Below are 25,657 nucleotides of genomic sequence, written 5' to 3' on the forward strand. Positions count from 1 at the left end.
TATCAAAGATAGTAACCCCTCGCCGTAAAACCTGTATAATTTCCCAGAAAATAGAATACATATCTATACCACAACCATGCCCAGAATAGTAAAATTCACAAAATATGCATGTCGAATATCTCAGCATGAAAATATGTAAGACAGGTGATATAAATCAATGCAAATGATATGTCAGCCGGAGTCACCTAACGTGACCTGTACGGTTGAATCTAGAGCTCATCCATCCAGCCGGAGTCACTTAACGTGACCTGCATGGCTCAAATCCACATCTCAACAAATATACTGCACACGAGTCGGAACCACCTAAAGTGGTCTGTACGACAGGATTAGGTGTAAATAAATACGCTCAAGTGCTACGATCACGTGAAGACTGTGCGAATAATCACGGGTCACCTACGAGTTGGAACCACCGATAGTAGTCTGTACAACAGGACTGTGCACCTAACTTGGATCCAAGGTGAGCATATGGTGTGGGAGGTGAACATCACGTGAAGAACTGTGCCCTAACTCTGGGCTAGAGCACTAACATCGGGGTGCAGGTTTATGAGCTCTCAACATATCTCACATAATCATCAAGTAACATAAACAATCTATAACTCATCTGGGTACTTACCTAAGCGTCCACCACGTCAAATCACAATATGCACACTATATTAATTCAATGATCTACGTATAAATCAATATGCATGGCATTTCTAAACATAATTTCATTTAAATCAATTTTCTGGGAAAAATCTCAAGTATATAGGTATATACGGAAAATCAAAAGCCCTTTAACTGGTATGTGGAAAGGTCGTAGCCTCCAAGTCTCGATTGACTGCGCTCATCCTAAGGATAGGTCTCACCTATATGTGAAACAACTATATAAACGTTAATTTAAAGCACATAAACGAAACTAGCTAATAAATTCTCATACATTGCTCAAATGGGGTGTTTGAATATACCAACGTGATCTACTCAACACCACGAACATCCCCATATTTTAAGAAAAAATTTCCGACCACCTACGCACCTTCACGCGCAGGCACATGCCTGGCACATGTACGGAAACCCTAACGGTGTTAGGGAATATTCCATCCAAAAATGGAATATACCATTAAATATACATGATGCCGTTAGTAACGCCGTTAGTATATTCCGTCAAAGTTGACGGAATATTCTCCTTTCTTCTCTAGTGGATCGCCGGACTCCGCCGCCGGCCGCCGCCTATGTCACCGGAAACTGGAAAATTTTCAAAACTTGATATCTTAGACATTTCTCAACCAAATTTCATGAAATTTGTACCAAAATGAAGCTTAGGATGAGATGAACACAATCTTACCACTTTGGGTCCTAAAACCAACGGAATCTTACCGAAAAAATTCGAGGAAACCGATCAAACACTGCAACTAAATAAACCCGAGTGTTCTTATGTCAAAACCACTTAAAACCCTCGCGATCACGTAAGAGGAAATCACCCTAGAAAAGCAAGAGTATTACCATCTTAAGTCTCAAAACCACTTAAAACCCTCACAATCACGTAAGAGGAAATCACCCCTCACCGGAGTTCGGATAACTCGAGTTCCCGTGAACCATTCGTCGTCTTAAAGGTACCACTCAACTCGTGAAGTCACGAGGAGTACGATGGTGGTCTTAAACAACTCGATCTGTGAGAGATGACGAGACTTGAGGAGATGACCGTATGAGTGTACGGACAAATGGAAAAATCCGAGAGGAATGAGAGAGAGAGAGTCAACGAGATTAGATGTGTGTGTATGAGTGTGGTCTTGTTGGCAACCAAACAAAATCAACAAAATCTTACTTCCAATTAGGTCCAAAAAGTTAGGAAGAAACATAGATTGGTCCAAAACCTTAGCCTATTTACACATACAACCACACAACGTTCAAGGGCAAAATCGTCATTCCACGCTATCGATAAAAATAATTTGCAACAGGTTGTCACAAAAATCTATCAATTCTTATATATTATATGTTATATAATAAATATTTTATACAATATATATACTATATATAATAAATTACTTAAATTCACCTAGTCTGCCTAGGCTCTGCTTAGGTGCTAGCATTAAGGCACATCATCGCAAGACTAGTGCGTGGCATTTTTAAGAACCGTGCTCATTATACAATTACATAATGGGACTATACTATAAGAAACGATGCTTAAATCCTCATTCAAATATTATGGTTAGTCCAAATCCTCATTTGAAAATTTCAGGTAATCTAAATCCTCATTCGAATATTCCGATTAGTACAAATACTCGAATATTCTGGATAGTTCTCAATAAAGTGATGTCACTTAGTTGACTGAAGTATTATCTAATCTTCTTGCAGACCATGAGCATAGACCTCGAATGGTTGTTACATTTTTCTGGAACTTCTTACGCTTTCAAATTTCACCTATCTCCTCAACAATTCATGGGGCCACTGTATACGAGGGCGCTTGTTAAGTTTGTGATATGTTGGGATAAGTTTAAATCACCATTCAGAGTGGATGAGCTCAGGTTGATAGGCATCTCATCGAGTAGTGGACAACGGCCCTAAAATTTGAGCTGGGACAAGTTAGAATCGTCAGAAAACGGATCAGATTTGCTAAAATATGGTTGGATTTGCCAGAAATCTGGTCAGATTCTCTAAGAATCGCTCAAATTCATCATTGGTTCAATTTTTGGTTCGTTAGTGGACCGATTGATACAGCCTAAACCAAGATTGGTTAGCTGAAGCTGATCGAGTCGAGCGCACTAGTGCAAGCATTGGAACAAGTTGGCCTGCTAAGAGTTAATAGAGTAGGTTTGTGCGATTAGGCCTATGTTGAAGGCAGCGTGCCTTGGCTGCTGCAACACATTGGGTAGCACAAGATGGGTCTCTAGATTTGGTTCTCGGCTTGTGCAACTTGGCCTGGGCTTACTCTTAGGTTTGCACATGTGACATCCCACATCACCCAGGGAGTGATCCTTATATGTATATTCTCATCCCTACCTAGCACGAGGCCTTTTGGGAGCTCACTGGCTTTGAGTTCCACAGGAACTCCGAAGTTAAGCGAGTAGTGCGCGAGAGCACTCCCAGGATGAGTGATCCATCGGGAAGTTCTCATGTGAGTTCCCAGAAACAAAACTGTGAGGGCGTGGTCGGGGTCCAAAGTGGACAATATCAGTGCTACGGTGGTGAAGCGGGCCCGGGAAGTGGTCCCCCCAAGGTCGGGATGTGACAATTTGGTATCAGAGCCTAACCCTGGCCGTGGTGTGCCGACGAGGACGTCGGGCCCCTAAGGGGGTGGATTGTGACATCCTACATCACCCAGGGGAGTGATCCTTATATGTATATTCTCATCCCTACCTAGCACGAGGCCTTTTGGGAGCTTCACTGGCTTCGAGTTCCACGGGAACTCCGAAGTTAAGCGAGTAGGGCGCGAGAGCACTCCCAGGATGGGTGATCCATCGGGAAGTTCTCATGTGAGTTCCCAAAAACAAAACCGTGAGGGCGTGGTCGAGGCCCAAAGTGGACAATATCGTGCTACGGTGGTGGAGCGGGCCCGGGAAGTGGTCCCCCCCCCGGGTCGGGATGTGAAAGCACATGTTGGGCTGCACTGTTTTTGCGAGTTGGCTTGCACGCATTGGGGTGTGTTGCTACTACGAGTCGGGTTTGTGCGATATGGGCTTGTGTTATTACTGTGAGCTAGGCCTACGTGTCGAGGGCTTGGTTGTTGCTTTGAGCTGGGCCTCAACAAGGCTGTTGTTACTGCATTGATTTGGACAACGTATAGTTCTCGATCAGATGAACAATTTTCGTGAAAAGATCGTTTCGAATCGAACTACGAAAAATGGGATTTTGGCACCCTTAACATGGCTTTCTGTATTTATACTAAATTGCACACCGGGTCAGAACTTTAAACATCTAGAATAATCACACTGTTGGATCTTCCACGGAAGAAGGAGATTTGGTGCATTGATCAAGTATCTTTGTGTTCCGTCATGAGAAACGGGGTGACTTTTGTCTTTACGTGCAAACCCAGACACGTAGGAAATGCCATTTGTCATGGTTTCAGAACTTCCAACTATGTTTTCATTTCTCTAAAGGACACAAATCAAGAAATTAAAAAGTTTGGATGAGCACTAGAAAAATTCAAAGAGGGGGAAATTCCCGAAAGAAATTGCTAAAGCTTTTTTTAAAGTTAAATGAAGCTCTCAATAAAAGCATCAATTTGTGGAACAACTGGACATACAAAGCAATTAAGCACCTTTGAACAAAGTCCAAAGCCACACACCCAAGGAAGTGGGGGGTTCGGCCAACGGATCTCCAATGCCTAAATCAGTTTCTCTGAAAAGAGGAAGTTTGTGGCTTAATTGCGTAGCAAAAACCTACTAAAAATTCATGAAGAATGAGTATTTGTAGGAGTTAGGGCAGTCATGGGGGGAGGGATCTCACACCATGTGTAGGCATCCAGTTAGCTAAAGTGTGTCATCCGTTGGATGGAGGAGAGAATTATCCCAAAGATATTACTTAATTAATAATATCTCGGAATTTTCTCGTAGAATCCTTGTTTGGATTTGATTGTGATTCGTTGGTCGATTGAGTTGGTCTTCAATAATGAAAGCTTAAAGATAGGAATTAGTTATTAACTATGGGGTGTGATATCCACACACCATTTTTTACTTCTCATACACCCTTCTAATTCTAAGTCGTCGGATAAGATAAATTAAAGAAGATCAACGAACAGAAATTAACAATAGGTGTGTGAGAAGTAAAAAGGAGTGTGTGGATATCACACCCCTTAATTATATATTCAATTCCCTTGATTTATCTCGCTGTTATGGGTAGTGGAGCTTAGAAAAGTCATAGATAGTAGCTCAAGTTTTCTTGGTGGTTGTACCGCACATGGAACAAATGTGTGCCTCGCCAATTTAATGAATGCATTCTCGTTACTTATGGATAAAAGTTCATGAGTCAGCTTTAGAATTTTTCGAATTATTTTTTACTCCACAAATATAGTGACATTTGAACCTCAAACTAAAATACCATAATTTCTTTAAAGACAAATCTACTCTTTAAATCACAAATTTTTTTTAAAAGAAATTTGAAGTTTTGACCAAATAAGAAGAAATTTGAAGTTAAAATAGTCAAGTTAAATACAACAATGTGTTTTCTTTTTTCTTTGGACACTCAATTTTAAATGTTACTCTATGCAGTTTAGATTATATTAAAATATTCCTTAGATAAACAAACTCGAGAAAAGAAGAGAATAAAGTTGTTAGTGAGCAGCCGTTGAAATTCTTTGTTCTTTTCAAACAATCAAAGTCTCTAACATTAATGTAATAATGTAAGTTATTATAGTTTTTAAATTAAAAATTAAAAATTGAAATTTGTATTTGTTTATATTCATGAGATTTTAAATAAAATCCATAATTTGTGGGAATAAAAATAATAAAATATAAAGTATACTCTCTATTATATTGTGTGTACATATATACATACATACATACATACATACATATATAGGTACATTCATCAAAATTAACAAAAAAAAAAATTATTGTACCAAAACAAAACATGGGTACATTCTTCAAAACCACACGAAAAAAAAAAAAAAGATATTAGGCTTAATAATATTAGTAAATTTCTTTGAGTAAACTTGAAATTGATACATTCTCAAAATTTATGAAAAAGAATATACCCATATATGTTTAAAAATGGATTAAAAAATTTTGAATGGAATTTACATTGAAAATTTGGGTTCATTTTATATTTAAAAATGATACATTTTACATATAACAAATTAGTACATTTAAGAATGGATACAATTAAGATTAAAAAAATTGAAAATTATATGAATGGGTACATTTAAGATTAAAAAAATTGAGAATCTTTTTATAAAAAAAAAAAAAAACTAATGGGTACGAACTTATTCTAATTTATTTTGATTTTTTATTTTAGAAATGTTTGAATTGAAAATAATTAGGAGTTTAATAGAGGTTTGAGTACTAAAACCCTAAACCAATTACTAATTTTTATTTTAAAAAATTATGTAATAAATATGGAAATTCATTATCGCATTAAAGCTAGGAACCTCAATCAAAATTTGAAAACTAATGAGGTCTTAGTCAATGAACAATATTAACTAGGGATTAGATACTAATTTTTCCTTTTGCAAAATATGATTTAAGGCATCACTCTTGTCCAAGCTACATTAAACTATTTCAGAAGACCAAACACTTACTCCGACCTACACATCCTAGGCAAAATGTGTACCGCCACAACTTGCAGCATCGGCGGCGGCTCCACCACCCAAATCCTCGGCTGCGGCGCCACCACATCCACCACCGCAATCCTTTTCTCGTTAGCACAAACCACACAAACTCTCCCTCTCCCAGCACAAACTTGCTCAGCCTCTCTCAACACATCCGACTCCACCACCATTTCCCAGCAGTCGTTCTCATCATCATACTTGCTCAGCACGCCTCTACTCTCATCCACCACATACATCACATCATGATCATGATCATTGTCGTCGTCGTCATTGATGGATGCAGCAGCAGGCCCATTCCAACCACCAATCATGCCTCGAGGCATGTCTTGCCATGTGTCATTTTCCACGTCATAAACAGCTCCTTCTTTTCTTGCATTGCCCTTCACATTCACCATCCAAAGCTTCCCTCTATACCCAATTGCCTCCACAGCGTCCCTACTAAACCTCCCATCTTTCAACCCCGCCTTCTTAACCCATGATGAAGATGCCTCCTTCTTCTTCTTCATGTCCCACTCCTCCATAGACCTCGCCACGTCGCCATTGTAATTTGATCCAATGCCACTTGCAACGTAGACTTTTCCCCCTACTGTCCCTGTCGCACACCACCGGCGAGGCTCTGCTAGCGGAGGGCCAAATGACCAATTGTTGGACAATGGTCGGAAGACGAGAGGACGAGGCAGTGCTGGAGTGAAATTGTAATTAGTGGCTGCGACGAGGACAAGACTGCCAGAGACGGATAGTGATTGGATGGGGATTTTTCGGGAGAGGAAGGAAGGGTGGCGGCGGAGGAGGTGGAGAGGAGGGTCTGAAGGAGGTGGAGGGAGAGATGTCCAATTGTTTGATAGGGGATCTAGTGAGTAGAACTCAATTGATGAATTGCAGTTGTAGTGGGGAGGTGGAGGGGAGAGAATGGCATAGAGAGCGAAGAAAGGAGGGAATGAAGGAGAGTAAATGAGGCGCCGCCATGAACGGCAAACAAAGTAGAGAGTTGAAGGTTGGATCCTTGTAAGGCAGAGCTGTGCAAGGTGGTTGGGTAAGCCTGGCAACAACGAACACTCGCTGGAAGAGTTCCGTGTGTTTTTGTTGCGTTTTGGTTTTGGTATATCTTGATCCATGGCTTTATTGTTTGGTGTGAGATGAGAGATGCGAGAAGCAACTTCTCTCTCTAGTATGGATAGTATGGTGGTTTTTAGACGGGCTTGGGTGTCTGGAAAGCTTGTGCCTTTTTATACTCACGTGGGTTCGTTTCAGCTTCTGTGTTAAGTGGCTCCATGTGTGCAAATTGATATGTGGGGTTTTGGTGCTTTGGATTGCATCGATAGCCAACATAAAGATAGCAATTAATATGCATTTATTTTTGGGAAGTGTTGTTGGCACTCCAAAAATCTCATTCTACACTCCTCACAAGTGTATTTTTCTTTCTAAATATAGAAAGTTTAGAGTGTAGAATGAAAATTTTGGAGTGCCAATAACAATTTCTTATTTTATTGCATTTCAAATTTGAGTACTGTCCGAGAGACCACATATTTATATCATCTTGATGTATTATATAACATGGTAAATGATTCAAACAATCATTAGCTAATAAGATGGATTCATCTGAAGTTAGTTTTGCATCAACTCTTATTAATGACGAGTTTGATGTCCAATTATGATTAACATGTACCAACACAATTTATTCTCAAATTCAGAAAATTATAATTCTAGCGTTATTTTAACACAATTCACGTTATCACTAGTATAGGGCTATACTCGTGAGTTGTATCATGAAGCCAAAATTCACGTTATCACTAGTATAGTTTTTGAATTTTTTTATGTTTCTTCATTAGTTCAAACTATTCAATAATATGAAAAATGAACGGTCATAATTGAATTTAATTTTTTTTTTCTCCTTACTTGCCAATTTAATTGATAAAAAGCCGGATTATGCAGTGTCAAGGATTTTGAAGACAAACCACTTTTAGTGAGTTGTTAACTTGTTATGCGAAGTATATTTTCTTTACTGATCGTTATATACAACTTCATTGTTGATGTTGGAATTTTGTTTTCTTTACTGATCGTTATATACAACTTCATTGTTGATGTTGGAATTTTGTTTTGCCAAAACTCTCATATAATTTTTTTGGACAAATCACTAACTTCAATAAATATTGAATAAAAATATTGATGTCAACTTGCGTATTTCCTTCAAATCCCTACGCAAAAATAGTAGGATTGAGAAAGACAAATTTTCTTTGTAACTTCTTCATCTTCTAATGTATTGTCCATGCTAAACTAATCCTAGGCTTCAACCGAGGCATATAATTATTAAACGCGAAGTAGATTCATGAACCTAAAGCCCTTACCTAAATTCCAAACCCGCAAGTTGCTGAAGCAACTTGTAAAATAAAACGAAGATTGGTCATCTTGTTGTCTCTTGTGAGACAAAAGGGCCAAAGTCCGACTTTTGCTGAGCGAAGCCGAATAGTAAATACGACAAGATTTTCCGAGTTTTTTACAATAAACAATTGCGTCACCCAGCGTGCTAAGTCAGGGGCTTTCAGTAGTTTCCGGGGATTTTTGGAAAGTTTCGAATGGATTTTAGTTAAAAAGAGAGAAGAATGATGCCGGCTAAAAATCGGACTGCAAAACTACAAAGAACGATAAATGAACAAAGTTAAAATAAGGCCTTAAAATAATGTAAAATAAATATACAAAGTTGTGTGCAGAGTAGTGTAACGGTGGTGTCCTATGCCAACAATAAAAATCATATTAACTCTAAAACTACAAAATTTATGTGGCAGGCAAGCCGAGTAATTATAAGTTACTTACATCATTCTTGTGAATGCGGGCATGCCAACTCGTGACTGAGCTCGGTCGAACAAGTAGAATAATTGTGGCAATTGTATTGAATGCACTATTAGACTACAACTGAGGAATGAATACCTCTCCTGCAAGAATTTAAAGCAACCAAACACCAAGACCAAAACATGAACTACAAACACAAAAAGACTAACCTGGATATATGCACACAAGAAACCAGAAAGGAAAACATACATGCAGCAACAACAAAACTCGAAGCCATTGTCGCAAACTCTCAGTGAACCTTCTCTTCTCTTGCAAAAAGTTAAGAGCTCGACTCACAGATAGGTTATGGAATATGAGCATTGAATCTGTGAGAAGATAGACCACTATATATATACATATAGACTTTTCCAAAATAGATCAGGATTTCCTATCAAAATCCTCATCAGAAACAAACACTTGTTTCCGCACCCTGCAAACTAATCTCAATGCTAACAAAAATCCTTTTCTATTAAGGATCAGTATTCCTTTCATCAATAGGACTTTCTATCCAAATTGAATACCTATAACTATTCCCAAAACTTCTCTATCTCATACTCATATTCTTAAATCTTAGCCTAGGCTTCTAGAACCTGAAATCAAGGTTGCTTAATTTATCGTGAAGTTTAGGATCTTGTGCGCTGGGGTTTAACCGCTTCAACTATATTCGTGAGAATATAAGTGTGTTGAATCGGTATCAGACTATAGGGGCTAATGACCCAAAGGAGGTGAGGTCTTTATAATGAGCATGGTTCGACCATCCAAAAGCCGAACTATTAAGTACACTTCAGAGTAATTGATCCTAGAACACCTCACTTCACTGAGGCTAATAAAGTGACTTCTTTAGGTGAAAGAATCAAGAACTCTTCGCTGACTGAGACTTGGTTAGATAACCAACCAACAGAAGCAGTATTGCTTACTTGTCCAAAATAAAAGTGCTTCTGAATTGTCTGGTTTTACAGCTCCACTACCGTTTACTTATCCAAACTGAAGGTGTCGTTGATTGTCAACACAATGTTTACTTATCCAAAATGAAGATGTTTTAATGTTGGGCACTTCTAGGCCCACAAAATGGTACAAACCGAGAAAGAGGCCACAAAGAGCCCAAAGTGAGATTAAAGACCAAAGAAGGTTATAAAAGAGCCTAAAGCCCGAAAGGTATAAAGGAAGGCATTTTTGAGCCCTAAGATCGATCGTTTACCAACCCAATTTGACGAGGTTTCAAGAGCAGGTTTACTCAAACATCGATTGAGCCACATGATGACTCACAATTGAAAGCAGGTGTCACATCTCGATCCCGACATACGTTCAGGATCGACACGTGACGTCACCAAGTATCTATATATCCAACAGATCCTGCCTTCGGGATATGTACAAAGCATAATTCAAGATTCGAATTGCGTAGAAATTTTTGTATACTTTATGGATGCATCTAACCTCCTCGTTAGACTACCTACGTACCCTAAAAAGGGATCAAGCCATTGGTAGTTCACCATTCACTACAATTCGACATATATCACAATCCATTCAAGTGGAAAGACATAACATTTCTCAATCTATCATTAGAACTTGACAAGCATGAAATTACTAGACTCAGGGCTACATAACAACCCACATGACAATCAAGATTTCCAATTCATCCATCATATAAATCACTATGTTTCAACTTAGTACCGTAATCTATAGCATGTAACATATCAAAGAACCAGCGAAGTACAATATTATTCTCTAGCCACATTGGTCAACTAATCTAATCGTAATAATAACACTCATATCCAACATCATTCCACAATCACTCGAATTAATCAATTCCATAAATCACAGATGCACGGTATTAACATTTAACTACATTAATCAATCAACAAGATCACATATCAATTTATGAAATTTAATAAAGGAATTCAACATAATTCCCTACCTGGATTCCAAGTAATAACATGATAAATCCAATTTACAAACACAATGTCTACTGTGAACAATTCCTATTCACTTGAATCTAAGGGCTGGACTAACTTTATGGAAGTAAGCAAGAGTAGGGATTCCAGACCACTCAGCGGAATCCAACTAAACTATGGTCGCCTATTTCAAATATACCAAGTACAACTAATCCTCATCACCCCTAGAATGCGTATGGTCCCCCATAGCGGATATACAAGCAGAATTGTATGAATAATCTTATTGTGTAGGCAGTGATCACCCATCGCAGATATACCAAGCATGATCACCCTTGAATACGTATGGTCCCCCATCACGAATATACCAAGCAGGACCAAACCCTAACTCTAGGTAGTGATCACTCATTGCAGATATACCAAGCATGATTAATGCGTATGGTTTCCTATTGCGGATATACCAAGCAAGACCATATGCATAGTCTAATAACGTAGGTAGTGATCACCCATCGCGGATATACCAAGCATGATAAACCCTAATAGTCCTTCATCGCGGATATACCAAGCAGGACTATATCCTATAGCTCTAGGTAGTGATCAACCATCGCAGATATACCAAGCATGAGCACTTCTAGAATGCGTATGGTCCCCCATCTTGGATACACTAAGCAGAACCATAAGCATAGTCTTATCGTGCAAGCTGTGATCACCAATCATAGATATACCAAGCAGGACCATCCATGTACCACTGCTACATGGTGCAATAAATTCAACACACAACCTATCCATACCTCAACCCTATGAGTGACAGCGTAGTCACCTACACCATCAACTTCTCATGGCCACCAACTAATCTGTCACACAAGCATATAAGTTGTATAGAATACATCTAATAGGATTCTAGGATTACATTGTCATAACATTTATCATAATTATCATTCACATTATTAAGAAGATAAATAAACACACACACACACACACACACACACATACATACACATATATCACAATATGACGTCTCATACACGTAAACTGATGTATATATATCTGGGATAATCCACTAAGCAATAAAGACCCACTAAGCCCTACATAGTGTCTGTTAATACAGATTTTAATATTTAAGATCAATTCGTAGCCTATTGACCAAAAGTTAAGTCTTTGTCAAAGGTGGGGTCCACAACCCTATACAAGTCAATCTGGAACATCCACCATGGATTTCTGATTAGTAACTTCCCAAAGGTCTCGTTTATCTTCTAGAATAATATTCCAAAATTTCAGAACAATCCAATGGTCGGATCTCCGTCAATTGCTAGAATTAGGTTGCTATCAACGTTTGGTTTTACAAACTTAGAAATTCAATTTATGAAGATCCGTATGTTGGATTCCCAATCTGTCAGTTCCTATGGTACTCAAATATTATGTACTATAACGTACTAAGGTTTGGTGACGATCCAACGGTCGAATCGTTGAATCATAAAATAGTCAAGTGACATAATATTCCATACTAGGTTCAAACTATCGAACTATATCAAATGGTTATCAAATTTGAAATCAGAACATCGAATTTAACTTAAAAAGGTAGGGTCGGCCCACTAGCCACACGCCACTGTAGGCGCCGCCACAGGTGGCGATTTCCGGCAAACGGAAACTTGAAATTCCGACCAACACTAAAATTCACCAAATTTTGCAGAAATGTACAACTTAAGGAGAGGAACATTTTTCATACCTGGGCCGAAGTCTAGTTCGATTAGGAAGTGGCCTGAAAATCCCTCGAAGTGTCAGAAACCCTAAAAATGGTGAGCTTCGATTCGTCACCAAAACAAACTCTGACATCTCATTCAATGCTTGGGCCTTGTTCCTGAGGTTGAGGGAGCCTATTGGTGGTGGTAATTGGCTAAGTTAGTTTCATGATTTTCGGATCGCCGTCGTACACCCACACGCATCATCATTCGTTTTTCCCCAAAACTACCACCAAATTCCTTATAATTTTGGGTGAAAATGGAAGAGGGAAGGCTAGGGAGCTGTTTCCAGGTGGCGATTTGCTTTGATTCGCTGTGAATGCCATCGGGTTTGCAAGCTGCGGTCTGGCTAGGTCGGCGGCTACACGGTTTTCTCCTTTTCTTCTTCTTTCATTTCCCCTCCTTTCTCTTTTCTAATTGGTCACTTTCTTTCCTCTCCCCCTTCTGATTGGTCAAGCCTTCTCCCTTCTTTTCCTTTCCTTTCTCTTCATCACGGCCTCACACGTGGCTTCATCCCAGCCATTCCTACTCCAACAAATTTGGAGCCTTCCAAATTTAATAATTAAAGGACCATTTTGCCCTTATCTTTGTTAATAACTCATTCATTATAACTCCAATTTACGTTCTGTTTGCGCCCACGTGTTTATATTGACACATACTATCCAGATATGCTAAGAAATCTGAAAAATTATGAAAATATCAAGTCCGTCCACAAAAAACTTGTTTAACATGATAAGGGCAATTTCGTCCCTTTACTTATCGAATAAAATTTTATATGCCGTAAATATAAACGTGTCAAAACTATGAATATGAATACTACATATTAGATACGTAATTTTAAACAGTGAAATCCGAGAACGGAATTTCATAGCAAGAGCCTAGGATGGCCCTTAAAGGTGGTCGGGTTTGAAACGCCTTGATCCCAGCGTTGAGGCCTATTTGTATCAGTAGTTTCGAATCCTCCTCTCGATGTTGGACCCCTTTTTTTATAATCCCACTTTTGTATAATATTCCTTCCGCTTGTAATCTTAATTAGTTGTATGCTCTGAGTATGTTCATGCATTCTCATATTTTTAATATTTACGTTTGTTTCTTTTCGACACAAATTGCATGCATCTTGTACATGATTTTAGCATAAGCATGGTGGATTGGCTTTCATCACCCTCGAATGTCGACCAACATGTGCCTATCCTGGTGATTTGGAGGATACCGGGATCGAAGCATGTCAGGGTTGCTGCTCAAAGAGGTAGGGTTGGATAACCAAGGCCGAGCAAGTCACTCGACATGCATCACTCTGAAAAGGCATGCCAATTAAACTAAGCACTTGTCACTTTACTGCCGAATACTTAGTTAATAGGTGAAAAGGTGTTAGTACACCAATCTACACAAGTGGTTCATTAAATACCAGATAAGGGGAACCCAAGGCTTGAGAGTTCATTAAGAGCCTATATATAAAGAGGTGGGATCCTCTTGGTGTTTGTGAGCATCCTCCACGAGCTCGTCACATTGTTGAGATTTTGTGGCATCCTCCCCTAATCAATTAGATTAAAGCTAATATTGGTGGTGCTACTGGTGGTTATCCTGGTTTAGCGAGTTTTGGTGTATTTCAGCAGGCTTTACTTTGGGTTGTTTTGCTAGCTTTTTACTATTTAGCTTCTGCTTTAGAAGCTGAACTCTCTGGTGTGGTTGAAGTGGTAACTCAAGCATAGTCTCAAGGTTGGTCGTGTTTATGGATTGAATGTGACTTGTCATTGGCTGTTCACTTTCTTTCTTCTTCAAGTTCTTTGGTGCCATGGCATCTTAGGGTTCGTTGGTTAGATGTATAGCTCTCTTAGCTAAAGTGCGTTCTCATTTTTCTCATAATTTTTTAGAGGGCAATCAGGTTGCTGATTCCTTAGCTAATTATGGCATTGTTCATGTTAGCTGTCAATGGTGGGATCATGTCACTTCCTTTGCGTGTACAGCTTATTCTAGGAAAACTTTTTAGGATTTCCTAGCTATCATGACTTTGTTGGCATTCTTTCTCTTGTGGGGTTTGGCTTTTTGTGTCCCGTCTTTGTGCTACCTTTTTCTTCTTTAATAGTTTAATAAACGTAGAGGGCTGATCCCCCTTGTATTAAAAAAAAAATTATTGATGTTCTAGACAGTGATTTGTAATATCTGCTCTCGGAGGAGATTAACTCTTAGTGTTTTGTTTCTTTTTACTAATTGCCCATTATACATGTTCCTCCCAGTACGCATTAGACTAACATATCATATTATTAGTTTTAGAGGAATGGCAAAGTAGATAGAACAAAGTTCCATCGTCTCTCCCTTCCACGAGTCCATGATCTCTTGTTCCTCTATTTCTCTCATCTCTCTCTTTTCTCCTGGCTTTGTAAAGTCCAAACCAGACTCAGACGAAGGGCAGCCTCCAGTCTGCTGTACTCCAGCACGGTCGCCGACCTTCATTTGAATGTTTTGCCGAGGGAGAAGAGGGAGGGAGTAAACGGGGATGCAAATACAAGGAAACAAAAAAGGCAGGAAAGCGGGAAAAAAAATACACAACTTACTATGTTTAAGCCAACCTCTTGTATTATCTCTAACTTCAACTTGAAAAGAACCACAAACGTCGATACCTAGATTGTATTACATATATAGGTTTTACTTTGTCACCGCTTTTTTAAGATACTTTATTATCCTGCTCTCAGCAATATCAACCTCGTGCTTGAATAAGAAATCATCTAAATGAAAGGAGCTAGGTGGATTCCAAGTTGAACAAGCCCATGTTTCTTATCAAATCTATGTCAACACTGCTCAACGGTTTTATCTCGAACAAGCTTTGAGCTTCAACTAATTTCTTACAATACCAAAAACTTTTACAGAATGATCTGAAAATGTTTGGTAAATTTGTTATCCTTTTCAATGATGTACTTATCTGCTTCCAATCTTGTTAAACTTAAGGGGAGCTCTGGAAGTGTTTGAAGCTTTGTGCAACCTTCTAGCAGCAGAGTTTGGAGCATAATAAGATCCTTCATGTTTTCTGGTAGGTTCAGAATTGGGTTTGCAGATAGATCCAAATGCTTCAACTGCCGATAAGAAACCAAGATCACTAGAATTTGTGATAGATTGCAGTTGGCAAGACTTAAGCTTCCTAAAGAATGTGGTAAACTTTTGAATGAGAAACCGGTCAATTCAAGATTTTTCCTTGGTAATACCCACAACACGATAGATTGCCATAGTTTAGCTGATAACAGGTTGAATTTCTTTGCAGCAATAGACACATGCTGGAATCTTCGTGAGATCTTTGCAGTCTCTTAGATTCAATAAAACAAGTTTCTCTAAGTCTCCAACTGACTCATCGAGCTCGACCAAATTTATGCAATTTTGAAGAATTAGTTTCTCAAGGTTAGGGAGTCCCGACATGTCAGGGATTGTTTTTAAGGCTGTGCGAATGACTGAGATTGAGAATTTTCATCCATCCAAGAAACTATAAAAGCGAGATGCAAATTAAGGTTCATGAGTATAGTATTTTCCATTAGTATGTGTACAGGTAATGTGAGAGAGAGAGAGAGAGTATTGTACCCTGGTTCCCTTCCAAGCATGTTCCAGGCTGCTATTCCGCAACTCAAGAACAACTAGATATTCCAAGAAAAAATTGGCTGGTATTGATTTTAAAGGAAATCCTCGCCAAGACAACCATGTCAAATTTTTCGAAAAATCCTCAAAGTCTCCATTGATTTGGACATTATTGAGCAGGAGAAGCTGAAGACTATTCATCCCTGTAAATGCCTCTTTTTTGAATTCCATCTCATTTGATGCAGAACGTTGAGCTAAATTTGTTGAGGAAAAGCTAAATCTGACGACGTCTTGAAGCATTTCCTTCATAATCTTCAACATGGCACCGTTTTCTGTTACTTTTACCAAATAATGTCTTGCAAGACTCATCTTCCATCAACACGGGCAGGTTGAGCATGAGGCCCCTAACCTTTTCTGTACCCTGCAAACAAATCAGACCATTCCATTAGTAACATGGCACACAACACAATTGCAAATGTACCAAAAAATGAACAGTTTTTTTTTTTTCCTTACAGTTCTTTTTCTCAAAATGTTAAAGGCATCTTTATGCCACACTCTACTACGTTTTCCAGGATCTTGAGGCGATTCTTCCCGAATAATTCCCCTTCCCATGTCTCTAAGTAAGTGATGCATGCTCAACCTGTTGTCTTCATTATCTATTTTTACGAGACATCTGTCAACCAGATTTTGAATTCCAATCCTCGTGTAAAAGTCAAGGCCGTCCAGTACTTTAATTGCAAAATTCTTCTCCTTTCCAATGATGAAACAGGCTATGTGAAGGAATAAATTTTTGTCATGATCATCTTGTAGAGAATCATAGCTTATTCGAAGAATATTTTGAACTTTGCCATTAGGAATTTCGTATAACTTTTGTAATGCACTTTGCCATACATCTACTTCGTTCCCAGACAAGGTAGACCCGAGAACTTGAAGAGCCAACGGAAGCCCTCCACAATGTTTTACAACAGATCTTGAAAGTTCCATGTAACCTTCAATTGGATGGGATTGTCCGAAGGTATGCCAACTGAAAAGCTCAAGCGATTCATACTCATTCAATTCCTCAACCTTGAACATTGCATGATCTTCATGTGCCCTTGACAAATTTTTGTGTCTTGTTGTTATGATGATTTTACTTCCTGGATAAAACCATTCCCTGATTCCAAGAATTGCGTTAAATTGATCCAAATTGTTCACGTACCTATGAATTATTGATCAGATCAAAGTACAAAAAGAACAATAAGATCATTGTTGCAATAATTTGATGAAATATCATCAGTATGAGAACCTCTTGCTAGTGTAAATTGAGTGTGCTGATAGTTATGTCATAATTATAAGACTTTAAAACATGTCAATTTAAATTCAAGAAAAATCTAATACTTTCGGAAAGTAATTACCTATCTTCCAAACCATCCCTGCCAGATCCGCAACATCTCTAAGTGCTCGTCTCCACTCCTCCACCTTATCCATATCCTCCTTGAAACGCTTTTCGTGTCTACAAAATGCTTCTCTGAAGCTCCCAGTCTGTTTCCTGACATGGGAAGGATCCACATCATAGAAAACCGGCATAACAAAATGTCCATCATCACTTCTTCTTCGTTCCATGATCCTTGCAAGTTCATCCAAGCACCACCTAGAGGTTGCATAGTTCTTGGAGAAGACGATTATTGATACTTTGGACTCGTTTATTGCTTTATGCAACTCTGCTGTAATATTTGCTCCTCTCTCAATTTCATCATCATCTCTAAAGGTAATTCCTGCCAGCTCCAAAGCTCGGTAGAGGTGATCAGAAAATCCCTTGCGGGTATCTTCACCTCTGAAACTCAAGAATGCATGGTAGCTACATCGGTAAAAGCAAGAAGAAGCATCATGCAGCCGCGTAAGGCTTATAGCAGCAGCCATTGACCTAGCAATGAATGATGAAGAGCTTACATTTTGCCGTTTTTCCCCATTGGCAACATGTATTTTGTTGTTTTTCAAGCATCAATTGTTTTCCAAAGACTAGAAGACAGGAACATATTAATTACATGTTGACATGTTGTTCATTTCGCAAGGTTGACCGCATACATATAAGTTTCCTCATGTCCACTGCATTTGTCCTTTTTTGTGTGGCTTAAACGCAAATGCTAATATATTTACAAGTAAGGTGTGGAGAATAAATTAGTATCAAACTCGCCATTCATGACATTCAAACTTATGACCTATCACTTACAAGTGAAGAAGAATACCACCATACCTTAATACTAAGTAGAAACCCTACAATCTTTTAAGAGGCTAAAAAGAAAAACACATAGTAAGTAGCTAGATAGGTACCTCGAGGAATATATAAAACCCCATACCTGATCACTAGACTAAAACACAAGCCTTATCACTCAACTAAAACCTTGTTTGTTAACTCAAATCTGCTAACCCGTCAATCTCGTGTTAGGTTCGTGTCCGGTCATGTCATGTCAAAAACTACTGCCCCTAGTTTATTACATATCTAGATCCCGTCATGTATGGACATAGGACTCGTTTGGCAAACATGATTGAATTGGAATGGAGTGCTCTCAAATTTCAATTTATATGGAACGTGAAATGAATGAATTTTCTTGTGGAGGGATTAGGATAGGATTAGCTTTGAAGGAAATTCATCCCTTCTAATCCCACCACCTTTAAAAACGATTGGAACGGATAACCTTTTTTCATCGAGTAATCCATCTTTTATTCTCTAGGTGGTTATAATTTTATAGTTTCTCCCTTTAACATACCTTTAGTTTAGTAGGTTATCCATTCTTCCAATCAAGAGTACCAAACGAGCCCATGAATTATTACACAGACGTATTACCAAATACTAAGATACACTATACATATGAGGAAATCGGCCAATAGTTCACAACTCGACAGATGTATATATGGGAAACAGTTGTGTGTAGAAGTTCCAACACGTTACAAATAACTGGACCAAATATAAAGTTCCAACATCAATGATGTCTTATTGGAGCTAGGCACTCATGTCATACGTTAAAACCATCGTCTTTGCACTTTTGTACTCGACAGAAGCTTGTTGTATCGAAAGTGCACAAGCTAGTAGCTAAACATGAAGGTAAAGAGCTACTATAGCTAACCAATAAGTTTGCAAACGATAAATTACTCTTCTGCTCTGTAATATCTGCACTTTGCAGAAATGACAATTTAAAACAAAACATGAGAGAGAGAGAGAGAGAGAGAGAGAAGCTAGTTACCTGATTATTGTTGCCGCTGCGTAAAAGGCATTCTTGTATGGAAAGTCAACAATTTGATGTCATTATATGATCTCCATGACACGTTGAATATCAAAGATGCTGCCAACTCACAAGAATTCCATTGAACTTGATATCAGAGAATGTATATAATTTGAATCCCTTATCAGCATATGCTGTTGCACTGGAAAAAGGTAAGATTATCCGGCTAGCCTGCAAACTGGCCTTAGTAATCGGATAAACTTCTGGGAAGGAAGATTAATTGTTGACGAAAAGCCAAGAAAAAAATAATATAGTCCAAAAGAGACCGATGTCATTAACTTGTTTAACATAAATTTCTCTCTACATTTTATTTCATCTCAATCGTAGTAGATTCAAGGCGCGGCAATCAGAAGACAGATTATAGAGAATGAAACCTAATTACATATCAATGCCTACGTAACATAAATTACATAAGCAACACCTAAATTGGATAGCTTAATTAGTCAATGCTCTTCTAAAATACTGCAGTTGGTACTTAGCAATGTCAACCTCGTGCTTGAATAAGAAACCATTCAAATAAAAGGAGTCCCCTGGCTTGTATGAAAAATCAGCAAAAGCTGGGTTCTCTTGTCTCCTTCTGAATTGAGCTTGATGGGTTCGAAGCCTATGATTACAAAGAAAGTACTTGCCTCTCCACATTTCGTACATTGAATCCGACACTGTGACATCTCCAGCAACAACATTACTTTGTGTTGTATCTTCATTATTTGATCGAACACCCTCACCCTTGCTTTCGTCCTCGTACACAAGTTCGATTCCAAACTCTTTTACACACAAACCGCACTTCACAGAAACCCGTATTTCGTCCCCACTCTCCAGTTCATCATTTCCAAACACCCAATGACTTAGCCATAACATGTCTTCGTTCTCTTTTGGAAGACCCATTGCGACAGGGGAATAGGTCCACATACGACCCTTGGTCTCATTACTCACTTTGAGAAAGTGTTCACTGGCAACATGTACACCACCGCTTCGATCAGGGAGTCGTGTGTATATAACGCATGCATTTAAGCCTCGGACCTTGATATTAACATGTAAAGGTACGAAAATCGACAACGACGAGTTAGCCATGCTCCTGTAGCTGAACCAATCTGGAATCTTGCTCCCATGAATGAAAATGCTAAATATGCCGCATTCTTTCAGTACCTGTTTCACGGAAATGACAGATTCAAATACCTACAAGCTAGCAGTTAGATTTTCAAACTTGGTTAAAATCACTCAATCATTACACCCCAGAGTCGGATTCGAATTTTGTTTTTCTTACGTGATCGATATATCTACATATTTACTCAAAGTAACGTATTTTATCTAAGGATGATAATCTCTCCTACCATAATCATTTGAACAACTAGCCTCTGAGCCATAGAAATTATAACCATAACAACAATATATGATAGAGAGAGAGAGAGAGAGAGAGAGAGAGAACCTGAAGGCAACACTTCTTGGTTGTACATGTCAGGTAGTTGATCATTTCCACTTGGGTGCTTTCAGTGGATTCCAAGTTAAACAGGCCCACATCTTTGATCATTTCTATGTCAACGTTTCTCAACGGTTTGATTTCGAACAAGCTTTGAATTTCAACTAACTTCTCACATTCATCAAAATTTTTACTCAATGATTCAAAGGCGTTTGGTAAATTTGTTACTCTTTTCAATGATGTACACCGACCTGCTTCCAATGTCTTTAATTTTGGTGGAAGTTCCGGAAGTGCTTGGAGCTTTGTGCAACCCTCTACTACCAGTTCTTGGAGCATGTGAAGACCGTTCATGTTTTCTGGTAGGTTTGGAATTGGGTTTGCAGATAGATCCAAATGCTTCAACACCGATAGGGCACCAAGATCACTAGAAATCTCTGATAGATTGCAGTTGGCAAGACTTAATCTTCCTAAAGAATGTGGTAAACTTTTGAATGAGAAACTGGTCAATGCAAGATTTTTTCTTGGTAATACCCACGACGTTAATGACTGCCATAAGTTAGCTGATAACAGATTGAATTTCTTCATAACACTAGCTCCTGAGTAGACCTGCTCTGTTGCATTACCCAGCTTGGAGCAACCAGAAAGAATGAGAACTTGAAGAGATCCCGACCTATTAAAACTTGTTGGAATCCTACTGAGATTTTTGCAGTCTCTTAGATTCAAAACAACAAGTTTCTCCAAGTCTCCAATAGACTCATCAACCTCAACCAAACTTATACAATCTTTAAGAATTAATCTCTCAAGGTTAGGAAGTCCCGACATGTCAGGGGTTGTCAAAAGGCTGTGTGAATGACTGAGATTAAGAACTTTCATTCTACCAACAAACTGTAAAGGAGAGATGCAATTAGTTTCCATGAATATAATTGATTTCATTAATTAGTATGTGTGTGTGTGTGTGTGAGTGAGAGAGTAGTAGTATAGTACCCTGGTTCCCTTCCAAATATGTTGCAGGCTGCTATTCCGCAAGTCAAGAACAACTAGATTTTCCATACAAAAAACGGCTGGTATCGATTTTAAAGGAAACCCTCTCCAAGACAGCCATGTCAAATATTTTGGAAAATCTTCGAAGCCTCCACAGATGCTTACATTATTAAGCACGAGCAGTTCAAGATTGTTCATCATTGTAAATGCGTCAGTTCTGAACTGCAAATCATTTGATGCAGGAGTTGAGTATGTTGAAGAAAAGTTACTTGCAATTGATTTCCAAGAAAAGAAATCAAGCCGACGACGTCTTGAAAAATTTCCTTCATAATCTTCAACATTGCATCGTTTTTTGTTACTTTTACCAAATAATGGCTTCAAAGACTCATCTTCCATCAACACAGGCAGGTTGAGCATGAGGCCTTTAACAGTTGCCGTACCCTGCAAACAAATCGCAACATTCTATAAGTAACCAGACACGCAACATAACTCTTAATACACATACAAGCGAACCTTACCGTTCTTTTTCTCAAAATATTAAAGGAATCTTTATGCCACACTATACTACGCTTTCCGGGATCTTGAGGTGATTCTTCCCGAATAATTCCCCTTCCCATGTCTCTAAGTAAGTGATGCATAGCCAACCTGTTGTCTTCATTATCGATTTTTACTAGACATCTGTCCACCAGATTTTGAATTCCGATCCTCGTGCGAAAATCAAGGTTGTCCAGTACTGTAATTGCAAAATCCTTCTCCTTTCCAATGAAGAAACAGGCTATATAGAGGAATATATTTTTGTCATGATCATCTTGAAGAGAATCAAAGCTTACTCGAAGAACTTTGTGAACTTTGTCATCGGGAATTTCGCATAACTTCTGTAAAGCACTTTTCCATACATCTACTAGTTTCCCAGATAGAGAGGATCCCAAAACTTGAAGAGCTAATGGTAGCCCTTCACAGTGTTGCGCTGCTGGTCTCGAAAGTTCCATGTAACCTTCAACAGGTTGGGCTTGTCCGAATGCATGCCAACTGAAAAGCTCAAGCGATTCATTCGCATTCAATTCTTCAACCTCGAACATTGTATAATCTTCATGTGCCTTCAACAAATGCTCGTGCCTGGTTGTTATGATGATTTTACTTCCTGGACAAAACCATTCCCGCATTCCAAGAATTGCGTTAAATTGATCCAAGTCATTCACATCGTCAAGAACAATAAGAACTCTCTTGTTACAGACAGCATGTTTGATCTTCATTATCCCTTCATTTATGTCGTATATTTTATTTGCTTTCCCTTTTTGGACGTCCGAAAGAAGTTTCCTTTGCAAGCGAACAAGACCATATGGCTGTTCCGAATTTGTTCTAATATCTGCAAGAAAGCTGCTACCTCGGAACCTTGCACAGTTGAGGTTATAGGCAGCTCTGGCAATGGTGGACTTGCCAATTCCACCCATTCCACATATCACAGCTACACCAACATCATTTGATCCGTCTTGTAACCACATGTTTATGCCTCGCACACGATCTTCTATGCCAACAGGATACGGTGCAACGTTCAATGCTTTGGGATCCAATTTATTTCCAACCTCTTTAACAATATCTTGGATAAACTGCGACTCGTACCTATGAATTATAAATCAGATCAAAGTATAGAAAGCACAATTAGATCATTTTTTTAGTAATTTTTCCTGATGGACCAGAGTGAATAAATTTGATGATGTATCATCCGTTGGAAAAAAAATATATGGTAAACTCCTGCTAATGCAAATTGAATATAGGGTACTAAACAAATGAATCTTTTTAACAAAAATTTTGGCTAATTAATTATATAATACTTTTAAGCATCCATGTCAAAATTAATCAAAAGCTAAAACTTTCAAATTGAAATTTTTCAGGAAAAAAATTAATTACCTATTTCCCAAAACCATCCCTGCCAGATCTGCAACCTCTCTAAGTGCTCTTCTCCACCCGTCCACCTTTTCCATCTCCTCCTTGAAGCGCTCTTTATGTCTATGAAACGATTCTTCAAAACTCCCAGTCTGCTTCCGCACATGGGATGGATCCACATCATAGAAAACCGGCAAAACAAAATGCTCATCATCACTTCTTCTACGTTCCATGATCTTAACAAGTTCGTCCAAGCACCACCGCGATGAAGCATAGTTCTTGGAGAAGACAATTATCGATACTTTTGACTCATTTATAGCTTTATGTAACTCTGCTGCTATATCTTCTCCTCTCTCGATTTCATCATCGTCTCTAAAGGTGTGGATTCCTGCCAACTCCAAAGCCCGGTAGAGGTGATCAGTAAAGCTCTTACGCGTATCTTCGCCTCTGAAACTCAAGAACGCATGATAAGTACATCGGTAAGAGCTTGAAGTGTCGAGCAGCTGCATGGAGCTTATAGCACCAGCCATTGATACTACGTGGAAATGAAGAGATGAACTTTATGCAGGTGTTCTGAGAGGGAAGATATTATGCGCAAATGGAGATGTCCCAACAGAAAAATAGATAAGAAAGAGTGGATCGATGGACAATGACCAAAGTGGCAGTAAAGTCCACTGTCCGCACCAGCTACCAAACGCAGCTACCAAACGCTGTTATGATTCCAATTTTCCACACTGAGATGTGATACACGTTGAAGAGGAATATAAAAAGAGAAATTTTATATTCCTATTATATTTTATCTTATTATCTTAATAAAAAAAATTAATATAAAATATTGACGTCAGTTAATCGTTATCGTACAAAATAGAAGGGCATGAAGTGAGCATCATATCAGAAGGACAAACAATCTGCCTCAGTACAAAAGTCTAATTTTCCTTGAACTTCTTTTTACTGTTTAATTTGGCTTTTTTTTATTTTTTTTTATTTTTTAGAGCAACTCCAATTCCTTAAAAAAAAAGTTGGCCCAAAGTTCATTTATTCCACCCAAATAAATAGTAATTGACTTTAATGAACAGTAATTGATCAACTGTATTTCTACCCCTAAAAAATGAGCTCAGCAAGAGTCTAGTCAATTTGTATTAAAATATTATTTTATTTATTTATAAAATAATACAAATTTATATTATTTTTAATTTCATATATGATTTTTAACCAATCTTGCCAGGTCATATGTCACATCCCGTTCTGAGAATTATGGTATTTTATTCTCATTAGTAGTGAAATTATTAAAATGCCCCTGAGATGCCACATAGGTTTTCCATGTGGACTCAATTTTTCCTTCACTTTTCCACTGTTATTTCACTATTTTCGAATAGTACTCATTTTTACAGACACGTGGCCATAGACAGAACTCAATTCGAAACTATAACGAACAAGTTATGTTCGAAACAATGTAAATTTACCTGAAATAAATTCTAATTATTTCGTGCAGTGTGCACCATTGCCTTGGTCTGGCATGAGAAAGCTTAAATTAGCCTTAAAGCCTTAAAGAGGCTTTGTTCAGACGAACTTCCACCAAATCCACAAATTCGGGGCCTTGAAATTTGATCCAACTGCTAAAGTTATTATAACTTTTAAAAAGGGTCTTGTTTTTAGCTATTAGATCAAATTTCAAGAGTCCGGATTGGTGAATTTGATAAAAGGGATCCGGAGAGGATCCCTTTCCTGTTCAAACCATGTAATAGGAATTTTTACCACCTGCAAAAGTAAGGATAAAAACACTTAAAAAGACTTGCAAGAGTACAAGGTTATCGTAGTATAACAGCTCAAGTAAGGTTGTTTTCCACAGGGATTGAATGAAT

General features: G+C 38.3%; 3 protein-coding genes across 3 annotated transcripts; all 3 read right to left on the bottom strand.

The window, feature by feature from the left end:
- Positions 1–6,054: 6,054 nt before the first annotated feature.
- Positions 6,055–7,356, bottom strand: LOC103937360 (F-box/kelch-repeat protein SKIP25-like). Its single transcript, XM_048585975.1, has one exon. It carries the CDS (start codon positions 7,354–7,356, stop codon positions 6,208–6,210), a length of 1,149 nt encoding a protein of 382 aa, XP_048441932.1. The 3' UTR covers positions 6,055–6,207.
- An 8,530-nt stretch (positions 7,357–15,886) lies between these two features.
- Positions 15,887–19,618, bottom strand: LOC103937346 (disease resistance protein RUN1-like). Its single transcript, XM_048586472.1, has 3 exons — positions 17,648–19,618; positions 16,767–17,464; positions 15,887–16,674 (listed from the first exon to the last, which is right to left on the bottom strand). The coding sequence occupies exons 1-3, from the start codon at positions 18,150–18,152 to the stop codon at positions 16,528–16,530; spliced, it is 1,350 nt and encodes a 449-aa protein (XP_048442429.1). The 5' UTR covers positions 18,153–19,618; the 3' UTR covers positions 15,887–16,527.
- A 146-nt stretch (positions 19,619–19,764) lies between these two features.
- LOC103937347 (disease resistance protein RPV1) lies at positions 19,765–24,485 on the bottom strand. The gene is made up of 5 exons (XM_009347290.3): positions 23,820–24,485; positions 22,430–23,531; positions 21,915–22,352; positions 20,940–21,815; positions 19,765–20,659 (listed from the first exon to the last, which is right to left on the bottom strand). The coding sequence occupies exons 1-5, from the start codon at positions 24,323–24,325 to the stop codon at positions 19,949–19,951; spliced, it is 3,633 nt and encodes a 1,210-aa protein (XP_009345565.2). The 5' UTR covers positions 24,326–24,485; the 3' UTR covers positions 19,765–19,948.
- Between the last annotated feature and the right edge of the window lie 1,172 nt (positions 24,486–25,657).

Source organism: the organism of the source record quoted next, unplaced genomic scaffold, assembly GCF_019419815.1.
Source record: "Pyrus x bretschneideri cultivar Hongxiangsu unplaced genomic scaffold, Pyrus_bretschneideri_v1 Contig24, whole genome shotgun sequence".
Taxonomy (NCBI): Eukaryota; Viridiplantae; Streptophyta; class Magnoliopsida; order Rosales; family Rosaceae; genus Pyrus; species Pyrus x bretschneideri.

What these genes read in the sequence shown, in the direction of transcription:
- LOC103937360 (XM_048585975.1), bottom strand. Translation starts at nt 7,356, where the DNA reads ATGGATCAAGATATACCAAAACCAAAACGCAACAAAAACACACGGAAC.
- LOC103937346 (XM_048586472.1), bottom strand. Translation starts at nt 18,152, where the DNA reads ATGGCTGCTGCTATAAGCCTTACGCGGCTGCATGATGCTTCTTCTTGC. An exon ending in AGGGATGGTTTGGAAGATAG is followed by an intron (nt 17,465 to 17,647) that starts GTAATTACTTTC and finishes CTTTGATCTGAT; the next exon opens with CAATAATTCATAGGTACGTG. An exon ending in ACATTTTGAGAAAAAGAACT is followed by an intron (nt 16,675 to 16,766) that starts GTAAGGAAAAAA and finishes ATTTGTTTGCAG; the next exon opens with GGTACAGAAAAGGTTAGGGG.
- LOC103937347 (XM_009347290.3), bottom strand. Translation starts at nt 24,325, where the DNA reads ATGGCTGGTGCTATAAGCTCCATGCAGCTGCTCGACACTTCAAGCTCT. An exon ending in GGGATGGTTTTGGGAAATAG is followed by an intron (nt 23,532 to 23,819) that starts GTAATTAATTTT and finishes TATAATTCATAG; the next exon opens with GTACGAGTCGCAGTTTATCC. An exon ending in CCAAGAAGTGTTGCCTTCAG is followed by an intron (nt 20,660 to 20,939) that starts GTTCTCTCTCTC and finishes TCCGTGAAACAG; the next exon opens with GTACTGAAAGAATGCGGCAT.